At 46.9% G+C, this 22,278-nt stretch overlaps 1 protein-coding gene across 1 annotated transcript in view; it reads left to right on the top strand.

Annotated features, from left to right (window-relative positions):
- CNGA3 (cyclic nucleotide gated channel subunit alpha 3) overlaps positions 1–22,278 on the top strand; it is a 181,276-nt gene that overhangs the window by 14,668 nt on the left and 144,330 nt on the right. Inside the window, exons 2-3 of the mRNA XM_078658960.1 lie at positions 7,265–7,381; positions 13,956–14,135. Coding sequence (XP_078515086.1) covers positions 7,265–7,381; positions 13,956–14,135 — 297 coding nt within the window. The remainder of the gene's footprint in view (positions 1–7,264; positions 7,382–13,955; positions 14,136–22,278) is intronic.

The raw sequence follows: 22,278 nt of genomic DNA, 5'->3' as shown, positions 1-22,278 counted from the left end.
TAAATGAGCAAATATTGATTCAGTAAATTTCAATGTTTTTGAACACAGTACAGCAGTTGATGATTCGCCAACCAAGACCAACACTGGACTTTGCACCAGTTGACTTATCCCTGGGCAGCACACTGTGACATAATTCTGACTTCTGGCATTGGTTCACCCTCCTTTACAGTTTTCTCAAACACGAAATTCCACAACCTTAAGCAAGCACAGTAAACAATTCTTGTCTGCTCCACTAAAGAATTCAACGTAGTCCATTCATACATGAAACAATCAAAAGTATCTCCTTCCAACTTCCTCACATACACACACAGATAAAATCTCAACCCGCGGGAAATCACCCTAACTGATATAGTTTTCCCTTTGCGCAAATAGGTTCCATTAACACCTAAAACTATTAGCGTGATAACAACAATGTATTATAATCCTTAACTCAATTGTGCAGTCGATGGTGCCTCATGAACCCACACCACAAAACCTTAGCAGACAAGTACTACCAGAATTTATTATTTCTCTAACTTAACTATCCCAGGATCCTGGACTACTCCAACAACAACTTCAGCTGTTCAAAGTCAAATGCTAAGCACATTTAACCCCTTTAGTGCTGCTGTCGGCCAACGGTCGTCGCGAGCACTACCTTGCCAGTGCTGCGCACGTCTGTTGGCTGACGCGGCCGCACCTGTTTCTTCGAACGTTCAGCACTGGCGCTGATAGTTCGAAGCAGTAAACGGGTTAAACCATAAACTTTACCAAAACATAAAACACATAACATCAACACAATATCGTAAGCTCAACATAAACAAATGCGATGTACAACCCCATTGATACTTACACCCCCACTACTGCAACCACTTTTGGAACTGTGGACTCCTTCAGTCTTCAACTTCGTGCTTTGGAACTTGGGCAATTTATTTCAGCTTCCTTGTCTCCTGTGACATAAACCGTCCACTCGCTACCACTTGACTGTGCGGGGATCTTTGTATCTTAGTCTTTGGGTGTATCATTAAATAATCCCCACCACTGGTCGTATGGGCCTTTGTTCGTCAACAAGGAGAAATTAAAAGGAGCAATCTTATACATAAAACACCTTGAACAGTAAAGTCCATTTAAGGGTCCACAATAATCAAATTAGAGAGTTGATGTAAATTAAAGGGTTTTATTAACAATTCTAATGAAATGTAATTTGTTTTATTCAGCAAATATTAATCTTTAGTCATCATTATTACACATTCAAAAAATCCATTAGGCAATATTTGAAAGCAAGTTAAAATAATATAATAATAAAGCTTACAAATAATATATAAATAATACAGCAAGCATGTTCCATAAAGGAATTTTTCCTTGTCTAAATTAAGATTTGTAATGGCAATCTAAGCCGGAGTAAAGGTGTCATTTCAGAAACTCAGTAAAGAGGTCTGACGAGAGAATAAGATGCATAAACATAAAGCTTTTGCAATTAAGCAAAGGAAATTTTCAGCTGGGAAGGATTCTCAGCTATAAATTAGCAGACATATTTTGAAAAAAAATGGGCCAATAATTGAATCTCTCCTGCAGAGAGGTAACCCTACTGAAATGCTCTCATGTGCTAGAAGCAAGAGTGCAGAGAGTGCCAATGGTAGCCTACTCTAGGAACACATGCTAATCTAACTCTAAAAAAACCAATTGAAACATTTGATACATTCCCCATTCTTTGAGTCCAATAGGAATTCCAGAAAACCGTGGGAGCAGGTAAACTCCCTACGTTCTCACTTTTTCGCAATAAACCACAGAAACAAGTCCATGAAAAGATACTTCGTCCACATCTTGCAGTCCAGGCAGTTCTTCTCATGAGTAATATTTCCTGTTATCTCATCTCCTCCCGGTGTATACATCACTATCATTTATCTAATACATAACAAACGCCTATTCACTGACTAACAAACAGCTCCTGGAAAGGTACAGCACCTAAAGTGGGAGAGAAAAACATCTTGTTTAAAACAGTTCCATATGAAAAACAGGCCTTTCTGTGCTAATGTCGAAATCAATGTTAATATGACAACAGTAGTTATGCTAACTTGAACCAGTCAAATTTAAATCTTTTACATGCATGTAATGTCTAAGTATGGTTACTTACTACAAAAACTATTATACATATGTTATTTGACAGAAACGTTTGCACTTTCCATTTGAATGTGTTTTATTTTTAAAATGAGGAGATTCGCTCTCACAACTGCTATCTACCCGGGTCGATGAAGTTTAATCACTGGGTCTGTGAATTGATACCCTTCAATCCATTGACTCACAAATCACACACAGTGCCCAAGTTGCAAGAGCCTCTCTATACTCAGATCCCTTTTAAGACTTGGGCAAAGTTGCCAATTGCCAATGACCCCCACTTTCCAGGGATTCCCCTGGTAAAGTGATAAAAGTGTATATGGAAACAGATTTGTTTTAAATCTGACAGCTGGGCATGATTGGCCTGCCATCTATAAGTGTCATTCTGTCTGGCATTGGTGGAAATCTAATTAACAATAATCTTTCAGTCTTTCTCTCCTGATTTAACCTCACCTCAGTCCTCCCTCGTTATCTCCCTCTCTATCTACTTATCTCTAGATCCCTATGCACCCACCCCCTCTATCTCTTGTATAATATTTCTACATCTCTGTGCCCTGGCACATCTCTATCTCAGCTCTCTCTACCTCACCTATGTCTCCCTCACTCGTTCTATATAGACCTCTCTCTGCTCTATCACTCTCCTACTTTCACAATTTCACATCTCTTCTCTCTACCTTTCGCTGTGCTGACCTCTACATCTCTACCTCAACTCTCTCTCTACCTGATGCCTCTCTGTGCACCATACTACACTTTTCCATCTCACCTCTCTGTAGCCCTCCTCCATCTACAGACCTCTGTCTCTCTCTGTCTCATCTCTTTCGTTGCCTCTCCTCTCTCTCTCTCCACCTTTGTATGCATCACCTCCATTTATTTCCCTCCCTCGGCCATCAATCTGCCGCACCACTAGCTACCTCACCTCTCTACCTCATTTCTCTCTCTATCTCACCCCGTTCACTCCCTCATCTTTCTTTAACAGACTGTTCACTCTCACTACATTGTGTCACAATACACCTCTTTCTGTCTGTGTTATGTCTACTTCACCTCTCTCTTTACCTTACTCCTTTCCCACTACCTCTCTTTGTCTACTTCTTTTTCTTTGTCTACATGGTCTCTCTCTCTCTTTCTTTCTCATCACCTCCTTTTCTATTTCAACTCAGCTTACTACCTCACCTGTTTCTCTCCGTCTCTGTCTATCTCACTGTTTTTATATATCCCTCACATATCTGGAATTCTCTTTTGTGTCCTCACAACTTTCACTCTACCTCTGTATCAACAATTTCGTTCTCTACCTCACCGTTGTTACTCAAATTCATGTTTCCTCTCTGTACACCTCATCCCGTTCTACCCCTTCTACTTTCCCGCCTGCCTCACTACTCTTTTTACCCTACCTGTCTTTCTACACCGTGTCCCATTTTGGCTAATGCTGTACCTCACTGTGCTCCCTAACTTGCATCTTGCTATGCTCATTGCTCTCTCACTGCTTCAACTGTCTACCGCTCTCTGCCTTTGCACCCCTCTGACTACTCTCTTTTTCCACCTTATCGCTGGCTGTCCCGCACCCCTCTCCCTCTCGCTACATTCTCTTTTCCCTTTCTCAGGCTTTCACTACCTCACTCTAAAAACGTACATATTTCATAACCTCTTTTTGTCTATCTACCACTTTCTCTTTCTGAATCTTTCTTTCTGGCTACCTCAATTTTCTCTCTTCACCTTACATCTTTCCCTATCTCAACTACCTCTCTACCTCAGCTCTATTTCTGTCTCTCCTCTCTCTATTTAACCCCTGTTATTACGGCATTGTCTTTACTTCTCTGCCCATATTCAGTAACCCACCCCTTCTATTTACTCTTACTAAACATAGTTAAAGGTCACTGTCGTGTCAGTGAAGAATGCACGTAAAAAGTGGAGAGGGAGTAGAGAACAGTGGCAGAGATGAGGAAAATGATCAGGTTTAAACTTAACTAACGTAGCATATCGTTGGCCCAGTACTCTGATATTCACTGTTATAGAGAGAATGCAATTTGTGAAGAAACATTTAGGGCATCATTACGATGTCAGGCGGAAACAATTCGCCCAACATCGTCTCGGAATTGGGATCTGACTAACTCGCAGTGGGCGGTTCGGCCAGACCGATTATGATTTGACCAAACACCGATTGGTAGGACTCACATTTAACTCCTTTGGGAGCCCGTATTCAAACCGACAACACTGGCTCCTATTGGGAAAATGGGTGTCTGTGAAAAATCTTGCACCCTCTCTCAGGCACCCCATGGTGCCTGCCACACAGTGCATGGTTTTAAAGGGGGGGTCCCTTGGGTACCCTAACAGCCCCCAACTGGAGGCCTTAGGATGAAGGGGGGCCTGCTAGGAGCCCCCAGAGTCCGTTTCCAACAGCTTTTTTGTGTCAGACAGACCGAGTTGGAAAGGCTGTTGGATCCCCACATTGTAATTGGTCGGGCAGAAACGCTGTCCATAGAGCTGTCCGATTCAGCTCCGACCGACATGAATTCTCCTTTCCGACTGCAAACATCGTAATATGTCAGGCGGACTGTGAACCGACCAAGTCGGTCGGAACGGTTCTGACGTGGTCTAGGAAATTCCGAATGTTGGGCAGAGGCTTTCCGTCCAACTTCGTAATGAGGCCCTTAATTTCAATTACAAATATCGGGTAGTTGAAGCTACAGTGTCACCCACTAGTTCATTTGAATTTTATGCAGTAGTACGCTAGACATTCACTTTTACTGTGTCTTTCCTAACAAATTGAAGAACTGGTTGATTAGACAATATATTCCATTTAAAATATTGTTGTGTGAAGTGTTTTTGTCAAGACCTCTTCAAGCTTTCTTTGTGGATTATTTGGAAGGTGGACGCCAGGTTGTGCCAGACTTCAGCTGTTTTTGTGTGCCCCTGTTCTGCAAGTTTAACATATATTCCAATCTCGGTTGCAATCATGCATGCTTGATTTGGCTAAAAATAGCTAATCATAATTTCAGAATAGTTCTCACACGGTCCCCAAAACATGTCTTGTCAAGGTCCTCAAAACTCCTTAAGATGGCACTCTCTGCACTTACTAAACAGCCACTGGCAACCCTTCTTACAGGTGCTTGACTTCCACACTGCTGTGAAGTCAATTGCCCTATCTTGAATTAACGATGTCTACTCCATTGTCTCAGGCCTTGCTGGTCCCCTTTAGATCCTATCAAATCCCTTCTTCATTGAGTATCAAGGTTGATCTCTGTAACCCTAAGTATGATTGTATATTACCTGTACAAAATGACCTCCACCTGCTTTCCCTAGAATCTAGGATTTTGTTCAGACTTGTATGTATAATTTTAAGACCTTATTTAACCAGGATGAAACTTTCTTTCATTCTCTATCACATTTCTCTCGCTTGCATTTGTACACCGTTCAGGTTGACTCACACTTTGTCGTCGTTCTTAAAAGCTATGGTCAGACATAGGATCCCAATGAATTGATATGTAACAACCTTCCAAGTCACCTTAAATTCTTTTAATGTATTTTTATTCTACTGTACTTATATGTATCAAGATAATGTTTTTATGGAAAAAAATCTTTTTATAAAATGATTTGTTTTTTATTGTGCTTTTATGGTTTTTAAAATCAAAATCGAATAAAGCAGTTTTTGACTTTGACTTTGACTTACACGTTTTAAAAATGTGAAATAAAGCAATACTTTTTACTGTGCGAGTCTAGTCTATAGAAGCTTGCGCTTAAGGGCACATGGGACTTCGAGGGTTGTACGCCCACTGTATTGAATTAGTCTTTCCATGACCCTAAAGGCCAATCTAACCAAACAATTGCTTGTTGTTGTCTCAACACTTAAAACCCCTTGGCAGGGCCAGGACACGCTTTATTAGAGAAGGCTAGTACACTAACCCAATGAAAATAACAATCAATGCTGCCAAAACAAATAACACGAAACTCCTTGAGCTAAAGCTATGTATGTAGCCCCCATACCAGGTGACAATTAGCCAATCATAAACCAGAATATTGTGATGACTGACATTCAACCAGTATTGAAAGCCAGGAAGATCTTTACCCCCACTACATGTGAGGCAGCCTCCCTTGAGTACACAAACAGGGAGGTGACAGAAAATATTAAAACATCACAATGATTCTGAGTGCCTGTGCGAGTGCCACCCCCCACCCCTCCACACCTCCCACCAAAGCCTGTAGGTTATGTTCCAAGAACCAGGATGTCAGAAAAAGTAACTTTTTCCTCTACTGGGGGATTTTGGGGTTAGGCTCTTATGCTTTCCGTTCGATACTTCTAATCTCACATGACGTAAAATTTGGTAGGGTATGTACGCACTTATCTCGATTCTTTGTTCAATGATTAGAAAATGATTATTATTTTGATAGGCCAGTCGAGATAAGCACCCTCATTGATTTGTGTATCATGTAGAAGACAGTTGCAGGTAAGGAATTAGGTACCATTTAGACTGTACACCACAAATACGTGTATTGTTCTTTTGAATTATTATATGTTTTCCTGGTATAATTACATTGTATTGCATCACGACATTCTTTGAATAAAAGATTGTAATATATCTGATATTATGCATGCTTTCCATTTTTTGAAGGTTAAGCCGTACTGTACCAAGTACTAACCCCCCCTTTTTCTATTTTTAAAAGGTAAAACAGAACTGTAACAAGTACTAAACCCATAATAGTGTGTCCTCATGTAACGTAACTGGTGCTATGTAAAGCGCTCTGATACCTGATTCGGTTCGGGTCTAGTTCGCGCTATATAAAACTCTACAAAAAAAAAAATATTGAAATGCATTCAGGAGAATAGATTTCAGAGTTAAGCAAAACAATTATTGTCCACAAAATAACCAGTTCTAAATCTGAAATTAAGGGCTGATGAAAGAGGGGAGCTGATGTCGTGTTACAAAGCACGGTGCTGTGTGAATTGAGAGTGGTTTGTGTTGTATGGTGGTGCCGTGAGTGGCGCCTTCGTGCCTAGTGGGGGCACATCCGTGTTCGGGAGCATCCTTCCGTGTCTGCCATCAGTCACAGCAACTGAATGCTGATGAGGCTGATGCCACGGGTCAGCCATGTGTGTTGAGGAGAGCAGCCTGCGTAGGGATTCCCGCGCTGCCAACTAACGCAGGTGTTTTTGTTTGCCCCTTGCAACCCCACCTGGCAGGACCCACTCGCTGTGTGAGGACACGTCTTCGGAGCTGCAGCGAGCGATCGCCATGGAAACCAGAGGCCTGTCGGAATCCCGCCGGAGTTCCTTCACGGGCAGGGGCGCCATGGCCAGGTAAGCGGCTGAAGCATCTTCATACTGTGGCTCGAGCCTGAGGGAGCCCCAGGAAACATTCTGGGTGCAGAGAGACGGTTTGCGCGCGTGCTGTTCATTTATGGGTCAGAGGGGTGAACCTATAGAGAGGGTCTGCGTAAGAGGGTGTAAGAGAATAACTGAAAACCAGAGGGAACGCACAGTAAAAGCATGCATAGACACAGAATTATTAGCAGCGTTTACAGTCCAAAAGACAAGTGTGAAGGTGCGGACCACGTGCGGGTATCAGACATGTACACGGAGTAGTGCGCCCAAAGTCCAACTATAGGAAGGGGGCGCGCCTGTTGCTTTTTCCACAACAACGAACGTGTAGATAAGTTGCTGTATCTTATTATGCCACCAGCTCACTTCTACCCCCAGCTCCAGTTAACTTATAAAGCTGGGCAAGTCTCTGACCTCGACAAATAAATCAATGTATCGAAAATATAAATGGCCGTTGGTCAGGCAGGATAATCAGCACATTAAGACCAATTTCCTACGCCATTTCAGCAGAATGAACCTTCACGGGCAGGGAGTCTCTGCCTATGACATCACTGTTGCATCTCTTTTCTGCCTGCACAGCCCCCACTGCTCAACTGCCTCACCACCCTTCACCCTGGTCAGACCCCTAGGAAAAAGGGGGCTGTCCTCCCAAGGGCCACTGATGTGATGCCAAAGTGTCACTCATCTTTTCATTCGCAATATTTTAGCATATTAAATTAAAAAAAGTAATATGTACTTTACATTCATTAAAAAGGCAATCTTCATTAGACAGCGTATACTGATAAAAAAAAGAACTTACGATTCAGGATTGATGAAAAATGTAATGTCTGACGTACTAAAACTGAGTGTTCCTCCTCTTCCGGTACTGCAAGCCTCTGCCCCTCATTCCTGATTAATAATATAACACTCTTTTCAGAAGGCATGGCACTGCAAAGTATCCTGAACTGTCGCAGTAAGGCCAGTAGTGGAGGGGAGAACTCGCCAGACGCCTCACTCACTTATGGCTAACAACATTGCCTGTAGCGGCTGGAGACAACTTAAAATGTGCCCTCAAATATCTATCACAAAAGTTACACAGCAGCAGCCTTAAAGAAACTTGTGCCCAGATTTACTAAAAAGTCACGCAGCGCAACACAGCACGAAACTTGCTATCAGCAATTATGACCATAGTGTAGCTATGACTAGTGCAGCAGATGCAATGGCACAGTGGCACAAGTGTCCGACAGACTCACAGAACCCCAACAATGGTAGGGTAGTATTTCCTTGCTTGCATTGAGGCCCAGGGTTAAACCAATGGTTCTGAAGCCAAGCATACTTCAATGGTGGAGTTGACTGACAGAGGACAAAACCTTCATGGCTACTAAAAGATACCTTAAACGTCTGTTGCCTTGAATTTCGATCTGATTGGTAGGAAAGCTGCCAGAGAAATAGGCCTCTGAGCTGGCTCCAAATCTAAAAGGTGTTTTTAATGATTCAGGGCAGAATTTCAACCTAGTTCAGCAGATCTTGCCATCAATTCAGCACCAGCTCAATGCTTACACTAATGCCTCAGTGCATTCATTGTCTGCTCCTGGAAGAGTTTTATATGGCTTACTGGCTACACCCAGAAGATTTTTGTAGGGCTTGCAGTGTGTTTGTGGTCGGTTCCATGTGTTCTCAGTGCCTCATGGTAATGTTAAAAGGATGGACATCTTTGTGAGAGGATAGTAATACTGCAAGCACAGATATAAATAATTACATGAAATGTAACAAGTTTATGTTGCAGTTTTTAACATTTTTCATCATTATCAGAAAATGAATGTAACAGCCAACGACTGTGGAGAGCCTTAATGTTTTTTGTGGCTTAATATAACTCAATGGACACTCTGCAAACCACAAATGTAGACACAGGTAGAAATATCACTTACCTTAATAGGCTACCGAAGTAAACATCTGTCCTGAAAGTCATGTTTATTTCATGCCCAGCAAGAAAGACGGGCGATAAGGAAGGTATTGAGAAATATGAAGAAAGTTAAGACACATGGAGGCCATGGGCTGACTTGTGAATTTTTATCAAATGTTGTCTGGGAATCTTCTGGATAAATTATAGGAGGCGTTTCAAAAAGTGTACACTTGAGGTTATCATTCCACATCAATGCAAGAAGCAATGGTTATTATGATTCCCAAGCTTGATTGGGACCCAGAGATCCTTGCTTCATACAGGCTATGATCTATACTTAATACTGATTGGCTAGAAGACTGGCTCCAGTCATACCGGAGATTATACATCCTGATTAGTCGTGGTTTGTGCCTGGCAGGAGCATAATAAATGATTCCCTATGGGATCATTAAAAGGTATAGAAATTGAATGGCTTTCAGTGCTTGATATACAGATTAATTTGAGTTATTTAGGAATTTGTGTAGCCATAGACAGCCCGATAGACTACTGACTAATAAGCATGATCATGGTGGGTCTTAGGAACTCAGTGAAATTTTGGAATGAACTCCTACTACTAATCATGGAATGGACTCCTACTACTAACCATGAAATGGATAGCCCTGATTAAAATGTTTTTTCTGCGTAGATGCCTGTACATGCTAGTAAACCTGATGTGTTCAACCCCAATGAGTGTTTGCAGGGAACTCTATGCACACATGGGCAGGGTGATATTTGCAAGAGGCATCAAGTAGGGTAAACCAGGAGAAACTGAAACTACCCAGGGAGCTAGAGGGACTGGGCCTCCCAGATATGTTATTGTATTATGTCTCAGTACCGCTTCAACATGCCATTCATTGGTTTGACGACCAGAATATGTGGAAAAGGGAATTATTATAGGGAACTTACCCACTAAGATACGCTGCAGAAGGCACTAATGATGTTTATATATATAATAAAACAATTGGGAAGGGTGTGGCACACAGTGATCTGAATCTTGTTAAGCAAGCCCTGTGTGCTGTAGAACTCCCATTCTGGATTTTAAAACCCTTTGGCAGTACAAGTAAGGAGATGGCAATACAAGAATGGAGATAGGGAGGTTGTAAAACTGGAGGAGGTTCATATATCAACAACAAGTTTGTTATGTTCCAAGAAGCACAAGAATATTTTGGAATAGGTAGAGTACAATTCCTGCAATACACTGATTTAGCCAAAGTAGCAGGGGACCTCTGGACTTCCTTCCTAGATACTCCTGGGAAAACACAAATATCGCAAGTGCCGTATTTACCTATGTATTTATGGTTGCTGCCACAAGCTGAGGCCACAAGCTGTGTTTTCCTTTGTAGGGTTCCACATTTTGGTCGCAGATTAAGATACATGAGCAAGGTGTATGTTTGCTGTTTTCTAGGTGTTATCTAACATTTTGTGATGCCTGAGGCGTGCTTGGATCCTCAACAGGAACTGTATCACTATTACTGTTCTATATTTATTTTGGCATCAAAGAAATTGGTTCAAATGGTACCATTTTTGCAATATCCAGGCAAACCATCTATTCCGTTGAAATTCTGGTTTCGCATTTTCGAAAATTACTTGGTTGCAATAGACGCAGAGGAGTTTGAACCAAAAAGGAAGGCAGCCTTGTTATTTGGCCAACTTGGACTTGAAGGACAGGGGATATTTGATTACTTACCTACTGTCAATGCCCCACCTGGTCAGTCAGGTGACTGGGATCAATATGCCGAAGCAGTCACAAGGCTTACCAAGAAGTTCTCGGAGGCACCCACTGTGCCTTTAGAATGGTTCAATTTTTTAAAAAGAAAACAAAATGTGGATGAAAGTGTAGAGGAATGTATCTTAGTTTTGCAAACAATTGGCCTCTACAAGCAATATTGGAGCATTGTTTGACACCTACATCCATGATTAATTTGTCTCCAGCTGTTATTCTAATAAGACCCAGGAATACTACTAAGTTGCAGGGACTCATCACTATCTGAGATCATAGATGTGGCCAAAGGCATTGAATGCTCCTTTTTTTCAAGGCATCTCATGTCACGAGAACATACAGTTGGGGTTTCTTCACCACTTAAGGCTGTTACGAGTGATATGGACTCTGTGGAGTCAATTTCTGTTAAGGAAAAGGGGTTCAAACATGGGCAGCATACAAATGTCACTGTTTGTTTCAGGTCTGGGCCCAAGAGCCACGTTAGTAATATTCCCAACAGTACTGCAACATGTGTAAGAAAGTAGGACATTTTCACAGTGTCGCCAAAAGCGTCAAAACATTCATCAAAGTCAGCAGTATTGGCCTGAGTCAAGAAGACTGTGATATAGATCTTTCTAATATGGTGTTCACATCAGATGTAGTTACTGATTTTACTACATAAATAAAAACCACATTGCGTGAAATTACTTGGGTTAAGTACTCACCCTAAACATGATGGCTGACTAAGGTGTCCTTAAAATCATCATTGCTGACACTTTCGTTTACAAACATTGGGGTCAACAGTTATCACTCCTCAGCCCTGATGTACACCCCAACATTTATGGGGATCAGGATAGTGATATGCTTGGGTACTTTGTAAATACTGTCAAATGTTTGGCAGACATACCATCACTAAAATATATTTTGCAAGGAAAGGTAGAAACATTGTAGAATGGCAAGACCTAGCCAACCTAGGCCTTATGCTAGTTCCTGGCATAGATCCTCCTGTCGTTGTCATTGTTTTTCATTTCCTTGGTTAAGGATCCCAACTCTGAAACTAACTCACGCATTATTGATCATTTTCCAGAGATTTTTTACGATACAATTGGAGTTATAAATATGTGTGCTCACAAAATCAGACTAAATAAAATGCTATACAAATTGTCCACAAGGTCAGACCTGTTCCACTTAACCTCAGGAATGAACTTAAAAAACGTTTAGACAAATTAGTTACAGAAGACATCATTGTACCCACCGACTCATGCAGGGGTTCAGCCCAGTATTTATTGTATTGTACGCAAAAGTCTGGCAAAATTCATCTCTGTGCGGATCATCGCAGCCTTATTAAAAACATACGGAGCACTGTCATCCGCTACCTAAAATTCAGTAGGGTTCCATATTCTGGTCCGGTCTCTCGGCAAACATTTGTCCTCTATACTGGCAGTTACTTAGGTGGTTGCAGAGAGAGCAGACTAGTTGTGGGCTCTTTGCTGTGATTTCCCAATAAACCCCTGTGCCATACCTCCTTGCCGCCTGCTCTCTTCTTCACAATCTGGCTGGGGGAGAAAGTTTAGAACGAATTTGTTTAAAGTATTAATGTTGGCCAGAAAAGTGGAAGTGGGGCATGTAAAGAAGAGATGGGTTGAGTCAGGTCCAGAGCAAATCATGCTTGAAAGTGGCTGATGGCTTGCGAACTAGTCAGAAAAATATCCACGAATGCCCGTTTTAATTTGACACAATTTCATTTTGTGCATAGAACTTATATCATGCTTTTTAATTAGCAAACATACATCTGGGTACCAATGCTTGCTGTGGCAAACGTGGAGAGCAAAGTATTGACTTTACCCACATGGTATGGACTAGTACCACACATGTCAGATTTTTGGGATATAGCAGTGACTACACTCAGAACAGTTGCTGGTAATTTAACTAAAAACACTATGACGCGTTGCTTGTTTAGTATATCCCTGTTCAGAAAACAAACAAAATGAAAATAAAATTCCTGTCATTGGGTGCTGTGTTGGTGAAACATAGAATAGCAATGAATTGGAACAGCGATCAACCACCTACCTATGCTAGCTGGAAAAAAGACTTGCTAGAATGGGCAGTGGTTGAGGAGATTCATATAAAAACCACACTTATGGACAAGAAGGTGGCAGATGGTTTTATGGAATGGGTGGAGATGTTGATACTCATTACAGATACACCAGACACTCACCCTCCTGAACGTTCTAGGCCAATTTAATTTAATTTTAATTGTGGGTTTATATAGCGCTAGGAATCGACTCCCGGAGGAGTATCTCCACGCTTCGACCGCTGGGGAACCCGTCCTGGCTCACCCTGAGAGATGGTCCCAGATGGGTATCTCTAAGGTGCGACCAAGCATCCCCGGCGATCTGGGGGGGCCGTTGTGAAGATGAGGCAAGCTGATGCCCAGAGTTACCGCGTGTGGTCTCTGACTAGAGTAGGCACCGAGGCGAGAATTATCAAGTCCGCTGACCTTGGTCCACGACCCTGCCGCGTCGGGAATCGAATCCTGGTCCCTGGCCGTTCTCTGCTTACGGGTCTGCCGCCTCTAACCAGTGAGCCACACTTCTCCACAAAGTTAACGATACTGGAAAAGATTGATGAGCTATGGTATACAGTCAGCAAGTGGCAATTTAGAGACATAGGAACATTTGTAGGGGTTGGGATCTGAGTAGGCGACTTTGAGGAGTTTGGATGAACTGTGTGAACTACTGCTTGCCCAAATGATATGTCATGTTTATGTTTGTGATTTCTGAAAGTTTATAAAACTATATATAGAAAATCAAAATAAGTATAACACACTGCAGAAATGAAACATGTGAGTTTAAAACTAGGAGCAGGTCATGGTCAAAATCAGCCAATGTGATTTATCCTTCGATTCATGACCACTGTCCTTGTTTTTTGCACAGGCTATCACGGTTCGTCACGTCGTTGAGAGGTTGGGCTGCGAAGCGCCTGCATCTTGAAGATCAGAGACCGGATTCCTTCTTGGAACGATTTCGGGGCCCGGAGATGAAGGAGGTTTCCAGCAGAGGCAGCAATGCCCAATCTATTTTGGGCAACCAAGAGAAAGTGGGCAAAGTGAAAACGTAAGCTCCGTGACGATACTGGTCACTCTGTTGAAATGCAACTGTAACAGACCAGTCTCTTTCACTTGTGCTTTGTGTTCATTTGCTTTCTGAAATGGATGAGGACAAGTGGAGGGGACTGGCTACAGCAATATTGCCCAGTCTGTGCTACAATGCATCTGCGACGAGACAATGTGCACTTTGGCATCAGAATAATGTAATTGTGCTATTTTGGTGTCATACTAACAGAAAATGCTGCTCTAAACTGCTGCAAACGTATGGTCCCACATAGGCCCTGGACTTCGTAATTGTGACTCTGGTAAATAGCCACTCTCCATTTTTCAATTACTCACTTGGTTCTCACCCTCTCTGCCACCATCCATCCCTACCAGAGGCCCACCTACATCTCTTTCACTCCCTTACATGCCCCACTCTTCCTCACTTACCCTCTCCACAGGGGTAGCATGTCCTCCCCCTCCCCTTCTGCACAAAAACCCCTCTTCGCCACCTTCGGCTGGCTGCTCAGCAATTCCTCCACCACCCCTGCCCAGCAAGTTGCCTTTACCACAAGTAGTAGCCTTGTGTGCTGAACATCTCTTTTGTGAGAGTTAATAATAGGTGCTGTGGCCTAAAAGTGCAGCGGCACCACCCCGTTCCCCATTCTAGCATATGTCCAGCACTGTGCTGTGGAGAATATCTACAACACTGTGGACTGGAATCTTCCCGGCAGATTTCAAAATTGACGCCATGGCCTTTATTTGGTTGTTTTCATTTTGTGTGACCTCAAATATAGTTGTGCATACCACTCAATGAGTTGTGCTTGAACAACTAGTTACATACAAGTAGAAAGTAAGCACAACGGGATACTATCTTCACTTGATAATTGCTTAGTTGAGGTCTTCGGCTAGTACAAATGCATATAGGGAATGTAACAGGAAATGAAAGCCATGGCCATAGAGAACTAGTGTTTCTTACTATTCATATAGTATTTGTCATTACCACTAAGAATCTCAAACGCTACCCGATATGACACAATTTCTAATACATATATTTTCCTAAGAGTCGGCTGCTCATTGCCAAACGTTGTTTTTTGTTTGGCTATGTTACTTTTCAGTCCCACTGTCTGCTAAGACACTAATAACTTTATTGGTGGTAAATTAATCCCCTATTTTTGACCAGAGCACTCATCAGCAGCATAAGATTGTTATTGCAATAGGTTCTTTATGTTCCTAAATCTACAAGAGTTCTATCTTTAATTTATGTGCAGGTAATTTAATTTTAATTGGGTTAATAGTTGAGGGGTGTGAGATCCCTAAATATACCTGTGATTAACTCTGTGGTAGCTTGACACAAAGCAGTCAGGCTTAACTTAATAAAAAAAAGTCTACATTTTTAAGAAATGAAAGAAGACAAAATCAACAAAAATAAACTATAACTCGAACTGTAGTTATGGATTTTTAAAGTTGGGTGAAAATAGCTCCTAAAGGGATAAAGCACCACTCGCTGGTATCTGATCGCACTGGACCAGGTCAAAGTCACAAGTTTAGGCTGACCACAATGAAGTGAGGGTCTATACATGGACCAGATTGGTACCAGTGGAATTTTACAATCTCAAAGTCTGAGTCCACATGAGGACCCTTAGCAGGAGTTTTGTGTCGGCAGGGGCTGCAAAGAGTTTGTTGTTGGCGTGAAGAGCTTTGCATTGGAAAGGAGAGGTGGGCAGTTGCTATTTGGCATGAACAGAAGGTTCCCATGTGAACTTTGCATTTGCGGGAGACACGGAGACCGTTGCTGACTTGAGGAACCTGCTTGCGGTCTAGAACTTCTGTATTTTCACCTTTAACTTGGTTTAGGGGGCAATAGGAGTATACACTTTGATGCCAGTCAAGAGTCCCGGACCTTGGGGAAACACCACTTTGGGATCAGGACTCACTTCAGCAAAGGCCTGCAGTAGGGCCCAGGCAAGACCAGTTGTGCATATGGGCGGTTGCTAGGAAGGACTTTGGAAGATTGTTGTGTACCTAAAGCTCAAACAATAGGTCAGCCAACAGACACAAGAGGTCACGTCTGAGGAGTCGGTGTTCAAGGAAATCAGGTCCAATATGCCTTTTCCAGGTAGCAGGCCAGTCCTTCTTCTGAATCTTCCACAGGTCCAGGAATGTTCTGATGAGAGGTTCTGAAGTTGCTACATATATAACTAGTGACAGCATCTGTGTGAGGGGGGGGGAATCCAAAGTCTACTATCAAATTTGGTCTGGTGAGTTCTACCCCTTACCCGGGGCTTGGCTCCAATCTGTCTTGGCAAGGACAAACCTGGTGTCAGGATCCTTTATGTGTGCTGCAGACAGGGCCCTCCTCCCTGGCCATCCTGTCAGAAAGACCCAATCCCTCCATGCCTATGCCCATTTTGTACTCACATCCTGAAGGAATACACAAAACACCACAGGAAAACCACTCACCGGCATGTGATCCTGACAGTGGCAGAAAGTCACGTTTGGTTTAGTCAGAAAAATGCCAACTTTCTAAAAGTGGCATTTTCAAAATAGTAACTTAATATCTGTCTTTACCATTAAAGAGGATTATACATTACAACTCATATGTGTGGAATAAGCATTTTTCTACCTGTTCCAAAACTGTAATTATCACTTATTAAGGGTAATATGTTAACTCATAGTTAGTCTATGGGAGAGATAGCCTTATGTTGGACAGGCCGCATGGTCGGGCTGTCCCCCCTCCCCGCAATGGGACCTGGACCCTGGCTCTCCCTGCATCCCCAGCCAGCGTCCCCGACGACCACCCGAAGTACACTGCAATCCCTCCACCACCAGACACCAGCTCCGGACCCAGCTGGCCCGGGTCACCATCCACACCACGGCCTCGGCCCAGCCGCCATCTTGGGGCACTGCAGCACGAGGCCGCGTGGCCTCAACTCGACCCTAACCCTGGGCCTGGCCGGCCCCGACATCGAGGCACCAACCTCCCCCCAGGAGGCAGAGTGACCACTTGGCGAGTCAATGGGAGAAGGAATCGTCAACGGCTCTCCTCCGCCAGGTGTCGATCACCCCCGGCCGCCCTGGGCGCTGGCTCCACCCCCCTGCTGGGTGTCTGGACTCCCTCATCCCGGACCTCCTGGCCCCCAGGCGCGAGGGTCCGGACATCAAAGGGGACCAGACCTATAACTGGGGCAGGGCCAGACCAGGAAGGCAGTTGCATCCTGGAGTCGAGAGACCCGAGAAGAACTCATCCGTGACTGGCCTGCTGGCGCTGCCGCGGCCCTCTGCCTCGTGAAACCATCGTCTTGGCCTGCTGGCGCTGCCGCGGCCCTCTGCCTCGTGAAACCATCGTCTTGGCCTGCTGGCGCTGCCCTCTGCCTCGTGAAACCATCGTCTTGGCCTGCTGGCGCTGCCGCGGCCCTCTGCCTCGTGAAACCATCATCTCGGCCTGCTGGCGCTGCCGCGGCCCTCTGCCTCGTGAAACCATCGTCTTGGCCTGCTGGCGCTGCCGCGGCCCTCTGCCTCGTGAAACCATCATCTCGGCCTGCTGGCGCTGCCGCGGCCCAACTCGCAGACTCTCCAGCTCGAGGATTGTGAGCTTGCCTCTTACCACCACCTGTACCGACCCGGTACCAAGACTGTCCCGCTACCCCCTTTCCTTACAGAGACTAGAAGTGAGAGGACCTCCGGGTCCGAGATATCCTGTATCGCTGATATCCTTGCCTTACGAACCTTATATAAAGTATTGAACTCGACCTGGTGTGGTGCCTATTTGTGGGGAGGGAGGTAACTTGTCTGTACGATCACCGGAGACGGTCCCCCCCGGGGATCTCTCCCTCAGTATCCGGCCGACCCTCAGGGTCCCCGTCTAACATTGGTGGCCAGCGACGGGATCCGAACCTACGCATAATCGTACAGAAAGTCACTCGACCCACGGCACATGACCACCATGACAACAGAGAGCGGAACAACGGAGAAATTCCAGATGGAAAAATTGGAAGACTACAACCACCGAGAACTGAAGCAATATTGCATAGAACTTGGCCTTCCAACCACAGGTCTTAGCACAAAGGAAGACTTCAAACGAGCCCTAGAAGCTTGGGCAGAAACGGGTACGGCCGTACCCCGAACACGAACAACCGAGACGAGCCCCGCACCAACTGAAGAAAGAAGAGCGGGTCTCTCCCTGGAAGAGATCCGAGAAAGAGAAAAAAGCCGACTCCACGAGTTAGAACTAGCCCGACTTCGCTTGGATGGGGAACTCAAGCTGGCGGAACAAAAAATAACTCTGGAACACTTACGGCTCCGAGAGGAGCGAGAAGAGAAGCAAAGACAGAGAGAGCTAGAGGAAAAGAAACTAGCGTACGAACATGAGCGCAATCTCAAAGAACTGGAGATCCAGAAACAGAATAAAGACCTCGGGCTCCCCGAACGACCGACCCTGTCTGCCTCTACCGAGCCCAAGGTTCACATCCCCAAAGATGTCATCCGGGAATACCACAAGAACGATGATATACAGCAGTGGTTTAAAGCCTATGAGGTGGCCATGACCTCCCACCGGATTCCCCGAAGCGACTGGGGAGCCGGATTATGGGGGAGGTTTGTCAACGAAGGGCGGGACGCCCTGCTGCAACTCCCGGACCATCTGATGACATCCTACGACCACATGAAGGCCGCCCTCCTCACTCGATACGGGCTCACACCTGAGATGTACCGCCAACGGTTCCGCGACTGCAAACAGATTCCGGGTACAACCTGGGTGGAGTACGTGAACTTCTTTAGCCGAGCCTTCGAGGGGTGGATCAAGGGCAACAAAGTGACCACCTACGAACAACTCTTTGACCTTATCGTATGGGAGCACCTGTCGAACAACTGCTTCGTGGAGCTCCGGCAACACCTCTTGGACAGTAAGCTAACCGAACCTCGACAACTCGCCGCCGAAGCCGACCGGTGGGAAAGCACCCGAGTTGGCCGGAACGGACCCAGCGAATCATCCAGACCGTACCCAGGGCCCCATCGCCCCCGAGGAGGAGGAGGAGGCCAGGGTCGGGGGAGAGACCCCGGCCCCTCGTCACCCCCCAGCAACCCCTCGACCCCGGTCGGCCGAGGAAGCCCTGCCATCCGGGCCGGTTTCCGGGCCAACGTTATGTGCCACAGATGCCAGCGACCCGGCCACTACGCCAGTGATCCCAACTGCCCAAAGAACCCGAACACTACCCCCCGCCAGGTCGCAGCGGCCGCCCTAGGGGAAGAACTAATCCCGGAAGACCAAGAAGAGTACGAGACCGACCCCTCTGAGTGGGCACCCGCCGCCATGGCACTGGTCTGCTTAGGGGAGAGAGAGATGATTCCGCGGGCTCCCCTTCCCGCCAACACGCAGAAGTACAGTCAATGGGTCAACATTAATGGCCGCCGGGCGGAAGCCCTCCGCGACACCGGGGCCAGTGTAACGGCGGTCCGACGCCACCTCGTCACTCCAGACCAAATCCTGCCGAACATTCTTTGCCCTGTCCGCTCAGCAGACAATTCCGAAAGCCTATGCCACATGGCCTGCGTCCCCTTCGAGTGGGGAGGAGTAACGGGGATGTTAAAGGTAACTGTCCGCGATGATGCCCCCGTGGATTGCCTCCTAGGAAACGACCTCGAAAGCTCTCCCTGGGCAGCTGTCGAACGGAGGGAACACCTGGGGATGCTCGGCCTCCCCGAATGGGTCTGCGTCACGACCCGGTCCATGACCGCCCGCGCGGTCCCCAGTCTGGAAGAGCCCGAGTGGCCGGAACCTCCTCCCGCGCTCATCCCAGAGGAGGCCGCCCCAGAAGCCAGTCCCTCGACCCAAACAGAAGAAGGATCCGACCAGCTTCGGAACGTCCCTGACCTGGCACAATGGCGGCAGGAGGGAGGCCCCACTCAGGAACAATTCCGGGCCGAACAGAAAACATGTCCCTCTCTCGAAGGACTCCGGCAGCAAGCCCTGGCCCAGAGCACCGGGGATACCTCGGGGGCCCACTGGATCTACTGGGACCAAGACCTGCTCTACAGCGAGCAGAAAGTTGCAGAACTAGGACCCAGTCGGGTGCTGGTGGTGCCCCTTCGCTTCCGAGACTTCCTCCTGAACTTAGCCCACGATGTCCCCCTTGCCGGACACCTGGGACAGGATAAAACCTACGACCGCCTGGTGACCCATTTTTTCTGGCCCCAAATGCGAAAGGATGTCACCAACCACTGCAAGGCCTGCCCCACCTGCCAGGCCAGCGGAAAAAGTGGCCGAAAAATCAAAGCACCTTTACAACCCTTTCCTGTCATCACCACCCCGTTTGAACGAGTGGGAATAGACATTGTGGGGCCCCTCGACCCTCGAACAGCCCAAGGACACCGGTTCATCCTGGTCCTAGTAGACCACGCCACCCGCTATCCCGAGGCCATCCCTCTTCGGACTGTGACGGCCCCCGTGGTGGGCCGAGCTCTGATGGGGATCTTCTCCCGGGTGGGGTTCCCCCGGGAGGTCGTCAGTGACAGGGGCACAAACTTTATCTCCAGATATATGAAGTCTCTCTGGCAACAATGCGGGGTCACCTACAAATTCACGACCCCCTATCACCCGCAAGGAAACGGACTGGTCGAGAGGTTCAACCGCACCCTCAAAGGAATGATTATGGGCCTAGAAGAACCCCTTCGACGCCAGTGGGACGTGCTACTTCCATGCCTCCTGTTTGCCTATCGGGAGGTCCCGCAGAAATCCCTCGGCTTCAGCCCATTTGAACTCCTGTACGGGCACCCCGTCCGGGGCCCCCTCAGCCTAGTCAAGGAAGGTTGGGAGCAGCCTCCCCAGAAAACTCCCCCGGACATCTACAGGTATCTCCTGGCTCTCCGCAACCAGACCCGGCGGTTCCGAGACACCGCCAAAGCCAATCTCGAGGCCAGTCAGGAGGACATGAAGAGGTGGTACGATCAGCACGCGTCCTCCATCGAGTTCGAACCGGGACAACAGGTCTGGGTGATGTCCCCGGTTGAACCCTGTGCACTCCAAGACAGATGGTCCGGGCCCTTCAAGGTGATCGAACGCAAGGGGCCCGTCACCTATTTAATCGACATGGAGACTGCCCGGAACCCCCTACGGGTCCTCCATGCCAACAGGCTCAAACCCCATTTTGTGCGATCCGAACTCAGCCTCCTGATGGCTACAGATAATGGGACAGAAGAAGACTCCGAACCCCTTCCGGACTTACTGAGGGCCCTCGAGCAGGATGGCTCAGTGGAAGGGGTCCAGCTCTCCGAGGCCCTGTCCCCGGAGCAACGCCAAGACTGCCAAACGCTCCTGAGGCGGTTCGCCTCCCTGTTCTCCCTCACCCCCGGAGTCACCCCCTGGTGCCTGCACGATGTGGACACCGGGGACAGCCCTCCTATTCGACACCGGGCGTACCGCGTACCAGACCGGGTGCGCGCCTGCATCCAGACCGAGGTGTCCAAAATGCTGACCCTGGGAGTGATCGAACCCTCAGACAGCCCCTGGGCGAGCCCAGTCGTCCTGGTTCCCAAGGCGGCCGCCCCGGGCGTTGCCCCTGAGCTCCGGTTCTGCGTGGACTATCGGGGGCTGAATGCAGTTACCAGGACCGACGCTCATCCCATCCCCCGGGCAGACGAGCTAATTGACCGGATGGGGGCCGCCCGCTACCTGAGCATCTTCGACCTAACAGCGGGCTACTGGCAGATCGGCCTCACCCCTAGGGCCCAAGAGCGATCCGCCTTCTCTACCCCGGACGGGCACTACCACTTTAAAGTAATGCCCTTCGGCATGAAAAACGCCCCGGCAACGTTCCAACGGCTGGTAAACCAGGTACTGGCGGGCCTGGAAGACTTCAGCGCCGCCTACCTGGACGACATTGCTGTGTACAGCCACCAGTGGACCGACCACCTCCGCCACCTGCGGGAGGTTCTACACGCCCTCCAGCAAGCCGGGTTCACCATCAAGGCCAGCAAGTGCCAGGTTGGCCAAGGGTCCGTGACCTACCTGGGACACCAAGTGGGAAGCGGGCTGGTGGCCCCTCTCCAACTCAAGATTGCTGCCATCCAGGCCTGGCAACACCCTACGACCCAAACGGAGGTCCGGGCCTTCCTGGGGCTCACCGGATACTACCGGCGGTTCGTGAAGGACTATGGCAGCATCGTGGGGC

This window comes from Lissotriton helveticus, chromosome 8, assembly GCF_964261635.1.
Source record: "Lissotriton helveticus chromosome 8, aLisHel1.1, whole genome shotgun sequence".
NCBI classification, from domain to species: domain Eukaryota; kingdom Metazoa; phylum Chordata; class Amphibia; order Caudata; family Salamandridae; genus Lissotriton; species Lissotriton helveticus.
This window is presented reverse-complemented; position numbering and strand designations above follow the sequence as displayed.